This window comes from Pleurodeles waltl, chromosome 2_1, assembly GCF_031143425.1.
Source record: "Pleurodeles waltl isolate 20211129_DDA chromosome 2_1, aPleWal1.hap1.20221129, whole genome shotgun sequence".
Lineage (NCBI taxonomy): Eukaryota > Metazoa > Chordata > Amphibia > Caudata > Salamandridae > Pleurodeles > Pleurodeles waltl.
The window spans coordinates 283,863,309-283,877,309 of NC_090438.1; the positions used below are offsets into that span (position 1 = coordinate 283,863,309).

At 45.9% G+C, this 14,001-nt stretch overlaps 1 protein-coding gene across 17 annotated transcripts in view; it reads left to right on the plus strand.

The window, feature by feature from the left end:
- The window catches only part of MAP7D3 (MAP7 domain containing 3), a 543,746-nt gene that overhangs the window by 319,967 nt on the left and 209,778 nt on the right, over positions 1–14,001 (plus strand). For all 17 annotated transcript variants that reach the window (XM_069212462.1, XM_069212464.1, XM_069212463.1 and 14 more), the window contains one exon: positions 3,723–3,827. In XM_069212462.1, the coding sequence (XP_069068563.1) occupies positions 3,723–3,827 (105 nt within the window). The remainder of the gene's footprint in view (positions 1–3,722; positions 3,828–14,001) is intronic.

Sequence of the window (14,001 nt, forward strand, 5' to 3'; positions counted from 1 at the left end):
CCAACAGCAGTCACCTCTATGCTGTCAGATAGGGCAAAAAAGTAAGCTCCATGGCAGCAACAGTAATATAGGTGGCAAACGCCCTCCCGTTCTGGGCTGTCATAGCAACTAGATATGGAGCAACATTGTTCTCTGGTAGGATTTGTTTTCAAAGGACATGATGAGGAAAGTAAGTAAATCAGTAGCCGTCTTTGATACAGTGATGGATGTCTCCACCATGGTATTCAGTTAGCTTGCAGGGTTAGCAGTTCTTCAGAAAAGCATCTCCTTCCTTCTTAAGTGCAACAAAAAGCAATGGACATATCATTTGACAGCTAGACGCTCTTTCGCAAACATGGGGACAAGGTACATAAAGGAAATAAATGTTAACACAGTGGGGTCCTTTGGGGTGCTTCAGTTTTTTAAGCCCCTTGGATTCTTTTGCCACACAGTCTCAATCCTACAGAGGTTGTTTCTCCTATTTGTGTTTCCCAGAATAAGCAGCATGAACAATACTGCCACTTCTTTAATGATCAGTCTTACTCAAGTTCCACATAGCAGTTGTATACCAAAAGCCAACAAAAATAATGAAGAGATTGGCATGTCTGTAGCCAAGACACACAAGCAAGTCTAACTTATCTACACTGCCAGCTTACCCCACTTTTCATTCTGTTGGGAGGATAATATTCAGATTTTGATCCAGAGTGAGACATCACTACTACACATCAATGTGTACTTCAGATTATCCACAACCTTGAGTTTATTTAAAAACAAAGAAGAAAAAAAAGCACCCTACCATCCACTGACCGTGGAACATCGCAACGCTTTAAACTAGTTGCAGCAGGTGATTCTCAAACCGCTTCTCCACGGGACAATAAAAAACTCTCTAAAAAGCCAAATAAATCACGGGTTTACTCATAGTTCTTTTTAGATAAGAAAGCAGCAGGCAATTGGAGCCCTGGACCTTTGAGAATTGAACAAGCTCCATTGGTCGCACTTCTTCAGAATGATCATGCTTGAGGAGGGCCTTCCCTTGTTCCTACAAGAGGAGTTCCTGATGTACCTTGAACATCTGCGCAGCTTTTGACACTGTATCCAACCACACACTCATGAAGACCCTGCACTGCGTAGGGATCTGGGGAGACGCACTCAAGTGGATTGTATCAATCCCCACGGTACGAACGCAGAGAATCCAACTATCAACCTTCATTTCGGAACCCACGAGAACCATCTACGGCATATCTCAGGGTTCATCCCTCAGTTCCACTTCAACACTTACATGATGCCTCTAGCCAACATCATCAGAACCCACGATCTCAACATCATACCCTATGCTGACGATACCTAGCTCATCCTCTCCCTCTCAGCAGAAACCACCACCATTAAGACCAACTTCCATAGCTGCATGAAAGTTGTTGCAGACTGCATGAAGGACAACTGCCCGAAGTTCAACGCTGATAAGTCCAAAAGTGCTGATCTTTGGCAACCATGCCTCCCCCCTGGAACGGCACTTGGTGGCCCGCCAAACTCTGATCCACTCCCACACCAAAAGTCTACACCTGGAACCTCGGCATCACCCAGGACAGCGAACTCACCATGAAATGACAGATCAACAGTGTTGTCCACCTGTTTCCACACACTCAGCCTACCCTGAAGAATCTTCAAATGACTTCCCATCAGCTGAAGAAAAAGTCACACAAGCCTTAATCATCAGTTGACTGAACTAAGGAAATGCACTGTAGGAAGCACCCCCCACCCCCCCCCAAAAAATAATACAAGAAGGGTACATATGCTACAGAACTCAGCAGCCAGATTGATCCTGAACCAGCACAAATGGGCCCACATCACCCAACACCTGAGAAACCTCCACTAGCTCCCCGTCTAGAAAAGATGCTTATTCAAGTTACTGTCACTCCTACAAAGGAATTACCAAGGACCAGCAGACATGAACAACCACCACCTGAACTTCCACCATCCATCCAGAAACCTTTGCACCTCCCTTGCCCTTGCACAGACACCGCACATCCGCCATAACCACAGGGGAGCCCGCTCCTCTCTCCTCGCTGCCAAATCATGGAACGCCCTCTACCTTCGAACATCACCCTTGTTGATTGACTTTAGGAAGAGACTCAAGACCTGGCTGTTCGGCTAAGCCCAACAACCCTGCGCCTAGATACCCTCATGGGTGATAAGCTGTGCTCTATAAGTATTGATTGATTGATTGATCAGGATGCCTATTCTCCTAACCCTAACAGCCAACATCACTGCGGATATCTGAGATTGGCACCCCTATACTAGTATCTGAGGTCCCGGCTCTGTCCAAGATCATCCCCATCAGTCTTCAGAAAGTGCCTATCCCCTAGTAGAATCCTATCTAAACAAGGGTGAATTTCAGGTATTCCTGTGGATAGACAATTGGCTTTTGAATGGTGCAACAGAGTAGGAAACAGAACAAACAACTAATCTGATACTCTTCCATCACTTTAGGTTTAGTGTAAACTAGGTTAATACATTGTTATTCCATGCAAAGACTTACCTTCCTGGGGGCATTTTCCAAAAGGTCTCAGGATGAGGCATTGCCAACCCCTGACAGTAAAGCAAAGTTGAGGAATTTAGCCACATTCACATCAAGCCTCTCCACTATACCAGTCTGACAGTACAAATATCTTCTGATACTCATGTCCTCTTGCATCAAATAGATTCCCTGTTGCAGACTCTGAATGCAGCTAGTTAATTAGAAATTAGATATTTACCAGTGACAGGCAAATGGCTTTTGGGAAGACAAAGCTGAAAAAAATAATTTCTTTGAACATGTCTACGGCATGTTAAATAGAACTTCCTGAACTCAAACATTCACCCACAAAAATTGTGAAAAAGGGCTCACTGCTCCTTTTCTTTCTGCAGATGAAGTTAAAGAATGCTTTGAAAATGAAGGATTGTTGAAAAAAAGATAAAGAAAGGCAGTAGCTCAGCTCCAAAGGTTTTTCTCACCATTGTCATACAGCATAGAATCTGAGCAGTTGAGCCTCTTAGAGGAGTTGTGCTATGATTCTCCCCACTTCCTTACATGGATTTTAGCTCAGATAGGCTGTTTTGTCATTAATTGAGAGTATATGTACCCTATTGTAGAAACACTGACCAAGGAGGATCTCCGGTTTATTAGAACTAATGTATTCATGTCAATCTGTGAAAGATCCAATGCAGCAGAAGTGTTACTATTTTAATGCACAGTCAAGGCTAGACCAAGATCACGAAAATGAGGCAACAGACAACTGAGCTGAGCAGAAGAACCATTTTTTTTTTTAGTGTTTTTGTAAAAAAAAAATGAAAGAAAAGAAAAGTGGCTTAAATGAATTGGTAGACTGTTCCACAGATGAAAGCCCAGTGCACAAAATTATTGAGCTTCTCATCACTTAATTTGATTTTCTGGTTACTCTCATATGAGGGTGGGCTCAAGAACACAAAGGGCGCTCATATTAAGTGATATTGTTTACAAGAACCATACAGGTATGTGTTAGTCTGAACAAGTATTGTAAAGACTGGGGTCTGCAGACTTGCATTACTAGCAATACAGTTGGGAATATTAAATTACACACCTGTTACCATTTTAATAGATGTTTGAACATGCTTAAAATGTATACCACAGAATATATTTCTGATTGATTTTGTGTTCATCTGTGTTCTCTAGATTCGTTTTTGCGTTTTAATGTATTTTAATTAAATTTATTATCTTTGAATTCTAGAAAGAAGAAGCCGAGGCTAAAGCTTTGGAAGAAGCTGAAAAGCAAAAACTAGAGAGGGAAAAAATAATGCTACAAAATATGCAGGAGAGGCTCGAAAGAAAGAAGGTTAACATTAATTCTTTGAATGCTTCAATTAAACTGAATTGAGTCAATACATTTTTGCGTAATATTGCAGTATATGGTGGCCAAAGGTTCCCATAAATGAATAACTGGCTACCACTATTTTTCTGCAGTCTAGCTTTAGCTGTCCATTTAACTGAGGCACCTACTACCTGTGGCATAATAATAATGATGAATTTGTTTAAAGGAGTTAAGGCAGGCGTGGGGCCACCATAAATGTTTGACCCGTTTTGTTATGTTCTATTTTCTGTAATGAGCATCATTCAATCATAGGGAATTCTCTGAAAAATAACCTTTCTGCAGAGTGATTAACCTAATTCCTCATCTTCATAATACTCCCCAGACTGGATCTGCATTTTTGTCCTCAGCAATGACTCTCTAGCACTACCAGCTGTGCCATACAGCTTCACTAGCAGCTTGGTCCAGCCAGGACGTGACAACACCAAACTATATACAGTGCCACCTGGTGCACTAGTGTTGATTCCTTCTTCAGTGTTGGTCAAATTTCTCAAACGTTTCAACAGTGCTTTTACACCACCTCTTACAGTTTTGTGGTTCAACCCCTGTCAGTGCTATTGAAAAAAGCTGTCCCTGTCAAATCCTCATGCCATGTGCCTATAGTGTCTGGGACTTGACCACAACCCCTCGACTTGTGACTCCTGTACCTCCATATATTTGAATTCCATCAGGGAGCAGGAAGCCAAACTATTTCTGTCATGTGCCCTTAAGGGTATCCTCGTTCTGCCCCTTCCTCAGCTGAGGCTCCAAACAGATAGCTATTCTCCAAAGGGTTCTTCTGCCAAAGACACCTATTCTATTCTTCCTCCAGAAAATTGTTCCTCCCATGGTGCTGGTTTGTTTTTCTTTGACACTGTGGTATCTCTTTTCCAAAGCTTTCAAAAGGAATGATACTGTTGTGGGAATTGCTGAACGAGCAGATATTTGTTGGAGGTAAGCAGAAAGATCACCAGGGATTGCAGGCAAGATATCACTTACCATGTCCCACACCGCATGCAAGAAACGCCCCAGGATGCAACTTGAACTGCATTGAATTGCCCAAGGATGCAGCTAGATAGAAGGCTGGCAGACCAGTACATCTGTTTCCCGAAAACCTCCAAACATTTTGAATCTGTCTGGCAGGGTGGTTTGAAACGGATTTGGGTTTAGAAGACTGATGGAAGTCTGAACCACAACTTTCTTTGGGCATGGTTGCTACAGAAGTAAAGGTGGATCCCTCAGTGCTGGACTGTGCCGTTAGGCTATTTGTCTGTTGACAGTTGCAAGATCCTGTCTCCCCTCAGGTGCCCAAGACGGTGTGTGTGTAAGGGCCTCATTAAATGTAAGGAGTGGTATCGAAGAGTTCTGCCATGGCTTCAGAACCTCAGTAAGTACATTGGTTTTAACCTCTACTGAGGGAAGTTGGAGGTCAAGAACTTCTGCTTTCTTTTTAGCATGGCAGTTTGTCTTTAGACTGGCCAGGTGGAAAATTGAAACCAGCGTCAGAAGAGGTGCCAAGGTTCTCTTCCAGGGGATCCTCATCAATAGTCATAAACATTGAATATTCCCGCCCTTGTGCGGGGACCCTGGAGCATATATAAAATACACATATATAAAGTATGAAATATGCACGAAAAATATATATAGCATTTTTAGTAGAAAAATTTTCATACTAAACTCATATAGACATGTGTAAAACAGCAATGCAGATTATAATCATAAACAGGCTAAAATGCTTTATTTCTATGGAGTTTTTTTTTTTTAATTGTTCTCAAAATTACAATAAGAGAAAACATATCTACTAAAACCCCACCACTGGGCCTAAGGAAATCAGTAGTAGTAATCATCAGAGTAAAAAGATAAAAAACTACATTGAAAAACACTAGAGAATTCTTAGCCAATAGGCTGCATGCAGGTTAACACAGGAGAAGCATAAAAACTTTGGCACCGTGCCTTTAAGACCCTGAGCACCTCCAGTATCCCACCATGCCTCAGGGGTGAAGGAGAGGTGACAGTTGGTTCACAGTTAGGTCAGTTATTTTTTCCGGCTTCTTCTGAGAGGATCCTGGAGCATTGAGCTCTCAGTTTTTCTGAGTTTTTCTCCGAAAAATACTTCAGAACAGCGGTTTTTCCATCTTTACTCGATATCTAACATCATTGTCGGAGTCTGGAAGTTTTTTCCTGACTGAAAAATGCCTTCACTTTTTGTGAAATGCCCTTGCTGTGGGAAGAAGGCCCAGTCAGATCCACACACTCTCTGCATGGTGTGCCTGCCTCAGAGTCACTGCCCTGACACTTGCAAACACTGCAAGAAAATGTCAAAGAGGCCTCTGAAGGACAGGGAGAAGATCAGGCTTCATGGGCTTCACTAGAGGCAGAAAACATCATCCTCTTCTCTTCCCAGGCGGCCAACAAGCCATTCTCAGGAGAGATAGGCTAGATCAACGTCAGCAGGTAGGAAGGTACCTGTTTGTTTCCCGTCGACGTCGTCGCTGCCACCATCTCACCATCATAGATCGCTGTCGACGGCGACCCGACCGACGTCGGAGGATACGGCGTCGAGAGAACATGGCCACCGCAGGGGCAGATCTCCGTCGACGGCAACCCACCGATCGACGTCGAGCCATCACCGGCGTGCCCATTCGCCACCGAAGGCCTCGCACCCCTCGACGTCAAGGAAGGCGATGTCGAAATCGCCTCAGCGGCGGGAACGAGGACATCCTCCGTCGGCGGCTCGACGGCGAGGCACACGCCGGTGAGCAGGTCGCGGTCCAGAGATCGCCATTCGACGTCGAGGCACTCAACGTCGAGACAGGAACAACCAGCGGCACTCCCTTCAACGTCATTACAACTGTCGGCACAGGTTTTACCTGTCTTGCAGGGGGCAGAGCATCGGCTTCCGCCAGCGGATAAGACCACTCCATCTCCGGTGGTCTCCATAAGAAGTGGATCATCTCGGTCGAGAGATGCATCATCGGGGCATGTGTCGCCCATCAATTTGTCACCGAGGTGGTTGGAGAGCCTTAATAGACCAACGGCCTCCCCGTACTCTCCTACTGCCTCTCTCCCGAGAACACTGTCACCGACAGCGCGGGCAGAACGGGCTCGTTCTGCTTCTCACCTGCCGACCACGAGGCCTGGGCGCTCTGCTACAGCATCTCGCAGCAGGTCACGCTCCCAGAGACAATCTGGGTCACAATCAAGACACAGAAGATCGCCCTCTTGGTCATCGTCAGGGTCATCCGTCAGACGATACTCCCCCACCTTAACGGATTCTCCACCAGCTAGGATTTCACCGGTGGACGACATCACTACCTTTAATGAGGTGCTTATCAGGGGAGCACAGAAGCTAAACATAGAGGTTCTAGAACCGTCAACCTCCTCATCCGTCATTTTTGAGACTCTGCAGCATAGAGCGGTTTCGAAAAAGCTGCTGCCGCTAGTGCCTGGTCTGTTGCAACCAACCATGGACACCTTTTTAGCGCCAGCCACCCTCAAATCAGCTCCTGTTAGGATCTTGAAAAAATATAAAGTGCCTGAACAAGATCCTTTATTTCTCAGGACGGATCTGCCACCGGACTCAGTCATATTGGCCGCAGCCCGAAAAACTCACTCAGTAGCATCATCCTCCACGGTTCCACCGGACAAGGAGAGCAGACATCTAGACTCTCTGGGGAGAAAAATGTGCGGCACGGTGGCTTCTATGATGAAGGTCTCCAGCGCTTCTGCACTCCTGTGGGACTCTCTGAACAGGTTCGCAGACAAATTACCTAGGGAGGACAGGCAGGACTTCCAGGAGATCCTTCAAGAGGGATGTCTGGTCTCCAACCAGGTCATCAGCGCAGCAGCAGATGGGGCAGACTTAGCTGCACATGGATACGCACATGGGGTTTGTGCAAGAAGGTCTTCAGGCAGGTCTCTCCATCTTTGTCTGCTTCAAGCGTAAGTCTTCAGCCTTCTGGCCAAAGGGGCTATAGAGACAGTTCCTCTGCAACAACGGGGTCTTGGATTCTACTCCCGGTTTTTCCTCATAAGGAAGAAGTCAGGAGAGTGGCGTCCTATACTAGACCTCAGGAAACTCAACAAGTTCCTTCGGAAACAATCCTTCAGAATGATCACACTGTCAGATATCTTGCACCTCTTGAATCCTGGAGATTTTATGATCTAGATCTCCAGAACGCCTACTTCCACATTCCAATACACCAAAAGCATCGCAAATATCTCCGTTTTACAGTAGCCGGTGCCCATTATCAGTTCAGAGTCCTACCATTTGGCCTCAGATCAGCTCCGAGAATTTTCACGAAATGCCTTGCCCTAGTCGCAGCCTCTCTCAGAAGCAAGGGTTTCCAGGTGTTCCCATACCTGGACGACTGGCTCATAAAAGCTCCGTCATCTCTACTAGCCTCCAAAGCCACAAACGCCTGCCTAAAACTATTCAACAGTTTGGGTCTAACAGTGAACCTACAGAAGTCAGTCGTGCTTCGCACACGCAGGAGAGTTTTCCTGGGAGCAGAATTAGACACTATCCAAAACAAGGCATATCTTACCCAAGCAAGGCAGCAGAAGCTGACCCAATTGGCTGTCACAATCTCCACAAGAAAGTTCATTTCAGTACGATTATTCAAATCGCTTCTGGGCATGATTTCCTCAGCCATAGTCCTAGTGCGGCTAGCAAGACTCAAAATGAGGCCGCTGCAAGAAGAACTGCAACTTCAATGGACCCAGTCGCAAGGATCCTTCGACGACTTAATAACTATCACACCAAAGATTCGGCAGGCGTTAGAATGGTGGTCTCACATCAACCACCTCTCCCACAGTCTAACTTTTCTGGCACCAATAACAGATTTTGTCATCACCACGGACGCCTCCTTGGAAGGATGGGGAGGCCACTTACAGGACATGTGCATTCAAGGCAGATGGTCCGAGCTCCAAAAAGAGATGCACATAAACCTGTTGGACCTGAAGTCGATTCATCTCACACTCAAAGCTTTTCTGCCACGCATCGCAGGATCATCAGTGTTAGTCCGAACAGACAACACAACAAGCATGTTCTACATCAACAAGCAGGGAGGAACAAGATCCCTCTCCCTCTCAAGAGCTCAGTCTCTCTGGAACTGGCTCACACTGAACAACGTCTGCCTCAGGGCAGAGCACCTGGCTGGGGTCAACAATGCTCTAGCGGACTCTCTCAGCAGGGCAGACGACAACTGTCACGAGTGGGAACTCAACCAGACCATACTCGAGGACATCTTCCAACGATGGGGTCGGCCGATCCTAGACTTGTTCGCCACCAATCTGAACGCCAAATGCCAGTTTTACGTCAGTCGATACCCGGGGTCGTGGGGAAATGCTCTTTTGATAAGATGGTCCGGGATCTTTGCATATGCTTTTCCCCCCATTCCACTGATTCCCAGGCTCCTCAGGAAAATGAAGACCGAATGCTGCAGGATCATTCTCATAGCCCCCAAGTGGCCGAGGCAGTACTGGTACACGGAGCTCCTACTCCGGTCAGTAGCCAATCCAGTCCGCCTCCCTTGCAACCACAATCTTCTAACGAAGAATCAGGGTCTCATCTTACATCCCGACCCAACTTCACTACACTTGAATGCTTGGCTTCTGAGTACAGAGAGTTCCAAGATATGAACATTGATCAAGAATGTAGGCTCATATTATCTAAGGCACGAGCAGAGAGCACGAACAAGACTTACAAACTCAACTGGAAGAGATTCTGTGTTTGGTGCTCTCAGAACAATTTTCACCCATTTCAGATTAATCCTGAGCAAATTCTTTCTTACCTGCTCTCCCTCTCCAAAGCTGGTCTTTCCCATGCATCAGTCAAGATTCACCTAGCAGCTATAGCCTCTTACAGATGATCGGCTGACATGCCGTCTATCGGTTCAACCAGAGTCATCAAACAGTTTATGAAAGGGCTGTTCCGCACCTTTCCTCCGGTACGCTTACCTCCGCCACAGTGGCACCTTAATATTGTTCTTTCCCAACTCATGAAAGCTCCTTTTGAGCCCATTCATAGGGCGGAACTCAAGTACATCACCTGGAAAGTGTCAACCTTGCTCGCTCTCACCTCTACCAGGAGAGTCAGTGATATACAGGCGTTAACTACTAAAGAACCCTTTTTAGTTTTCTCTGAGGACTTCGTTATGCTCCTAACCAATCCCAAATATATTCCCAAAGTTCCATCTTCGTTCCACCTCAATTAACCCGTTATTCTACAAACCTTTTTTCCAAACCCTACTACGATAGCAGAGAGACCTCTCCACTCTTTGGACATCAAACAATGCCTAAAATGTTACCTGCACAGTACCAAACACATCAGAAAATCAGACCAACTCCTAGTATCTTATTCTCTGGGACGTCAGGGAACAGGAGTAACCAAGGCCACTATAGCCCGATGGATTTCTTCAACAATCCAATTTTGTCACACCAAGGCAGGAAAACCCTTGACTAGGCGCCTGAGAGTCCACTCCACAAGAGCAGTCTCCACATCAGCTGCTTTGTTTCAAGGTATTGCCCTTGATAAAATTTGCCAGGCTGCGACATGGAAAACTACGCACTCCTTTACGCAGCACTATTGTCTGGAGTCATCACAAAGAACAGACTCTCTAGTAGGACAAGCTGTGCTACGCCATCTCTTTCATTAAGGTGAAACCTTTCCTTAGTTATAGTCATGTGGTTTGAGATGCAAATTACCATGTTTCTATTATGCTTCCCTGTGAATATGTAAGGTGAATGTATGTATTTATGGATGTGTATACATATACACATATATATATATATTTTTTTTTATATTGGTATTTACAGCATGAATTTTACTTTATATATACACGTACTTAAAGTATCTGTATTCCTTCGTAACTCACGTTCAGAAATGTATGAGTTTACTATGATTATTATTATTATTTATATTTGAGATAGAGGGTCTTCATGCTCGCACCCTCCACCCACGCTGGATACAGTGTTTATCAACCATACTGCTGTCTATTCAGATTCAAGCATGTGAATTTATGAAAGATCCAATACTGGATAAGAAAACAAGTTACTTACCTGTAACTACAGTTATCCAGTATTAGTATCTTTCATAAATTCACATGCGACCCACCCTCCTTCCCTTTGATGCTCGCATTTCCTCTCAGGTTTTAATTTTTTCACTCTCGTGCTGGAAAATCTGAGGAAGGGAGCTTCTCTGGAGAAGGTTCTAGAGGGTGCTGATGCCTGATTGGACAGCAGGCAGGTTTGGGTCCTTTCACAAAAGGGCATGGATAGGCTATGTGAGCAAGTGCTGGCTCCATTATAGCCTATGGCCAAAACATTTTTTTTATTATTTATTGCTATTTTATGTACAGTGGGACTCCCACTTCGACGACGGGGATGAATCAAGCATGTGAATTTATGAAAGATACCAATACTGGATAACTGTAGTTACAGGTAAGTAACTTGTTTTCTTATATGGGGAAAGAGGTAAGTCTATGGACTCTGGTCTCCAGCCGAGGGCCAGCTCTAAATCAGCCGGTTGGAGTGCAGGCCATTCCTCTGGTCCTGAAGGCTGTCTTGCCATCTATCAAGGGGAAGCTGGTGCAGGTCCTTGCGGACGACACCACCACCGTGTGGTACTGCAGCGAGCAGGATGGAGTGGGGTCCTGGGTCTTCTGCCAGTAGGGTTTGGACCTCTGGGAGTGGTTAGAGCATCAGGGAGTCTTCCGGATTGCCAATCACCTGGTGAGGTCTCTGAATTCCAGAGCTGACTAGCTAAACAAATGACGTCTTACAGAGCATGATTGGCATCTGCATCCCAATGTGGCGCAAAACATTTTCCACCAGTAAGGAAAGCCATGGCTAGATGTTTTTTGCCACAGTCAAGAAATGCATATTGTCATCAATTTTGTGCACTCGAGTTTCTGCAAGAGCACTCATTAGGCAATGCTTTACAACTGAAATGATGAAAAGGCCTCCTTTACACCTTACCACCACCTCATATGCCTCACGTTCTGAAGAAGATCCAGAGCGACCAGCCCACATCATCTTTTAACCCTGAATAGGCCAGGAGACGTGTAGTAGCCAGAACTCGTGGACATGAGCATTTGTCCATTGATTAGGCTACCACTTCTCAAGGACCTCCTGTCTCAGCAAAAGGACCAAGACTTCCACCTGACTATACACCACTGGGGTATATTTGAAGTTGAATAATCTGCGGTTAGAGCAGCCACCTGAAAGAGTGTTACCGAAGGTAAATAACGAGTCCATTTTGCACCAGTTAACATTAGTTCTTGTTTTTCTTCTCAATGGCATGGGTTTGGATCACTCTCTTGGCATCTTAGTGACTACATTTTTCAGTATATGAATAGGAATTACATCAAATTTCTCCTCCAAACGTTTTAGGGTAAATATTGTGGCAAGTACTACAGTAAGATGATTCATAGGACATCTGATTGTAGTCTCTGGAAACAGAACACACAACAGTGGCCTGTGAGTCTTCTTACTCCATCCAACCAAAGGCCACCCGGGAGCAGTGTGTCGAGTTGTATTTGACCAAGGCCCGTCAAAACACACACTTTCATCCACAGGAAAGTCACATAAAAAGGAGTTGTAGGAAAATGGCTCCCTGTTGCAGTTACCCCGTGCTTTTTGCCTGATCTTGATGCTGACTTGACTGAGAAGTGTACTGGGACCCTGCTAACCAGGCCCCAGCACCAGTCTTCTTTCATTTAAAAATGTACCATTGTTCCACAATTGGCACATCCCTGGCACACAGATAAGTCCTTGTAAAATGTACCATTGGTACCAAGGGCCCTGTGATCAGGGAGGGAACCTAAGGGCTGCAGCATGTGTTGTGCCTCCCTAAGGGACACTCACCTAACATTTGCACACTGCCATTGCAGATTGTGTGTGTTGGTGGGGAGAAAAAGGCAAAGTCGACATGGCATCCCCCTCAGGATGCCATGCCCACAAAATGCTGCCTGTGGTATAGGTAAGTCATCCCCCTAGCAGGCTTTACAGCCCTAAGGCAGGGTGCACTATACCACAGGTGAGGGCATAGCTACATGAGCAATATGCCCATACAGTGTCTAATTCGATTCTTAGACATTGTAAGTACAGTGTTGCCATATTAAGTATATGGTCTGGGAGTTTTTCTAAAGGAACTCCACAGCTCCATTATGGCTACACTGAATACTGGAAAGTTTGGTATCAAACTTCTCAGAATAATAAACCCACACTGATGCCAGTGTTGGATGTATTACAAAATGCACACAGAGGGCATCTTAGCAGATGCCCCCTGTATTTTACCTAACCCTTCAGTGCAGGACTGACTGGTCTGTGCCAGCCTGCCACGGAGACCAGTTTCTGCCCCCCTGGGATGAGAGCCTTTGTGCTCTCTAAGGGCAGAAACAAAGCCTGTACTGGGTGGAGGTGCTTCTCAACTCCCCCTGCAGGAACTGTAACACCTGGTGGTGAGCCTCAAAGGCTCATGCCTTTTGTTACAACACCCCAGGGCATCCCAGCTAGTGGCGATGCCAGCCCCTCGGCCACTGCCCCCACTTTTTGCAGCAAGGCTGGAGGAGATAATGAGAAAAACAAGGATTCACCCACCAGTCAGGACAGCCCCTAAGGTGTCCTGAGGTGACCCCTGCCTTGAGAAATCTCCCTCTTGAGATTGGAGGATTCCCACAATAGGATAAGGTATGTGCCCACCCCCCACCCTACAGGACAGGAGCCATTGGCTACTGCCATCCTGACCTAAACACACACCTAAATTTAGTATTTAGGGGCGACCCAGAACCCAGGAAATCAGATTCCTGCAACCTACAACAAGAAGGACTGCTGACCTGAAAGCCCTGCAGAGACGACAGACACGACAACTGACTTGGCCCCAGCCCTACTGGCCTGTCTCCAGACTCAAAGAACCTGCACAGCGACGCATCCGACAGGGACCCTCGACCTCTGAAGCCTCGGAGGACTGCCCTGAACCGCAGGACCAAGAAACTCCAGAGAACAGCAGCACTGTTCACAAACAGCAACAACTTTGCAACTTTTAAAGAACTCACTCTTCCCGCCAGAAGCGTGAGACTTCACACACTGCACCTGACACCCCCAGCTCGACATCCAGAGAACCAACACTACAGGGAGGACTCCCAGGTGACTGCAACCT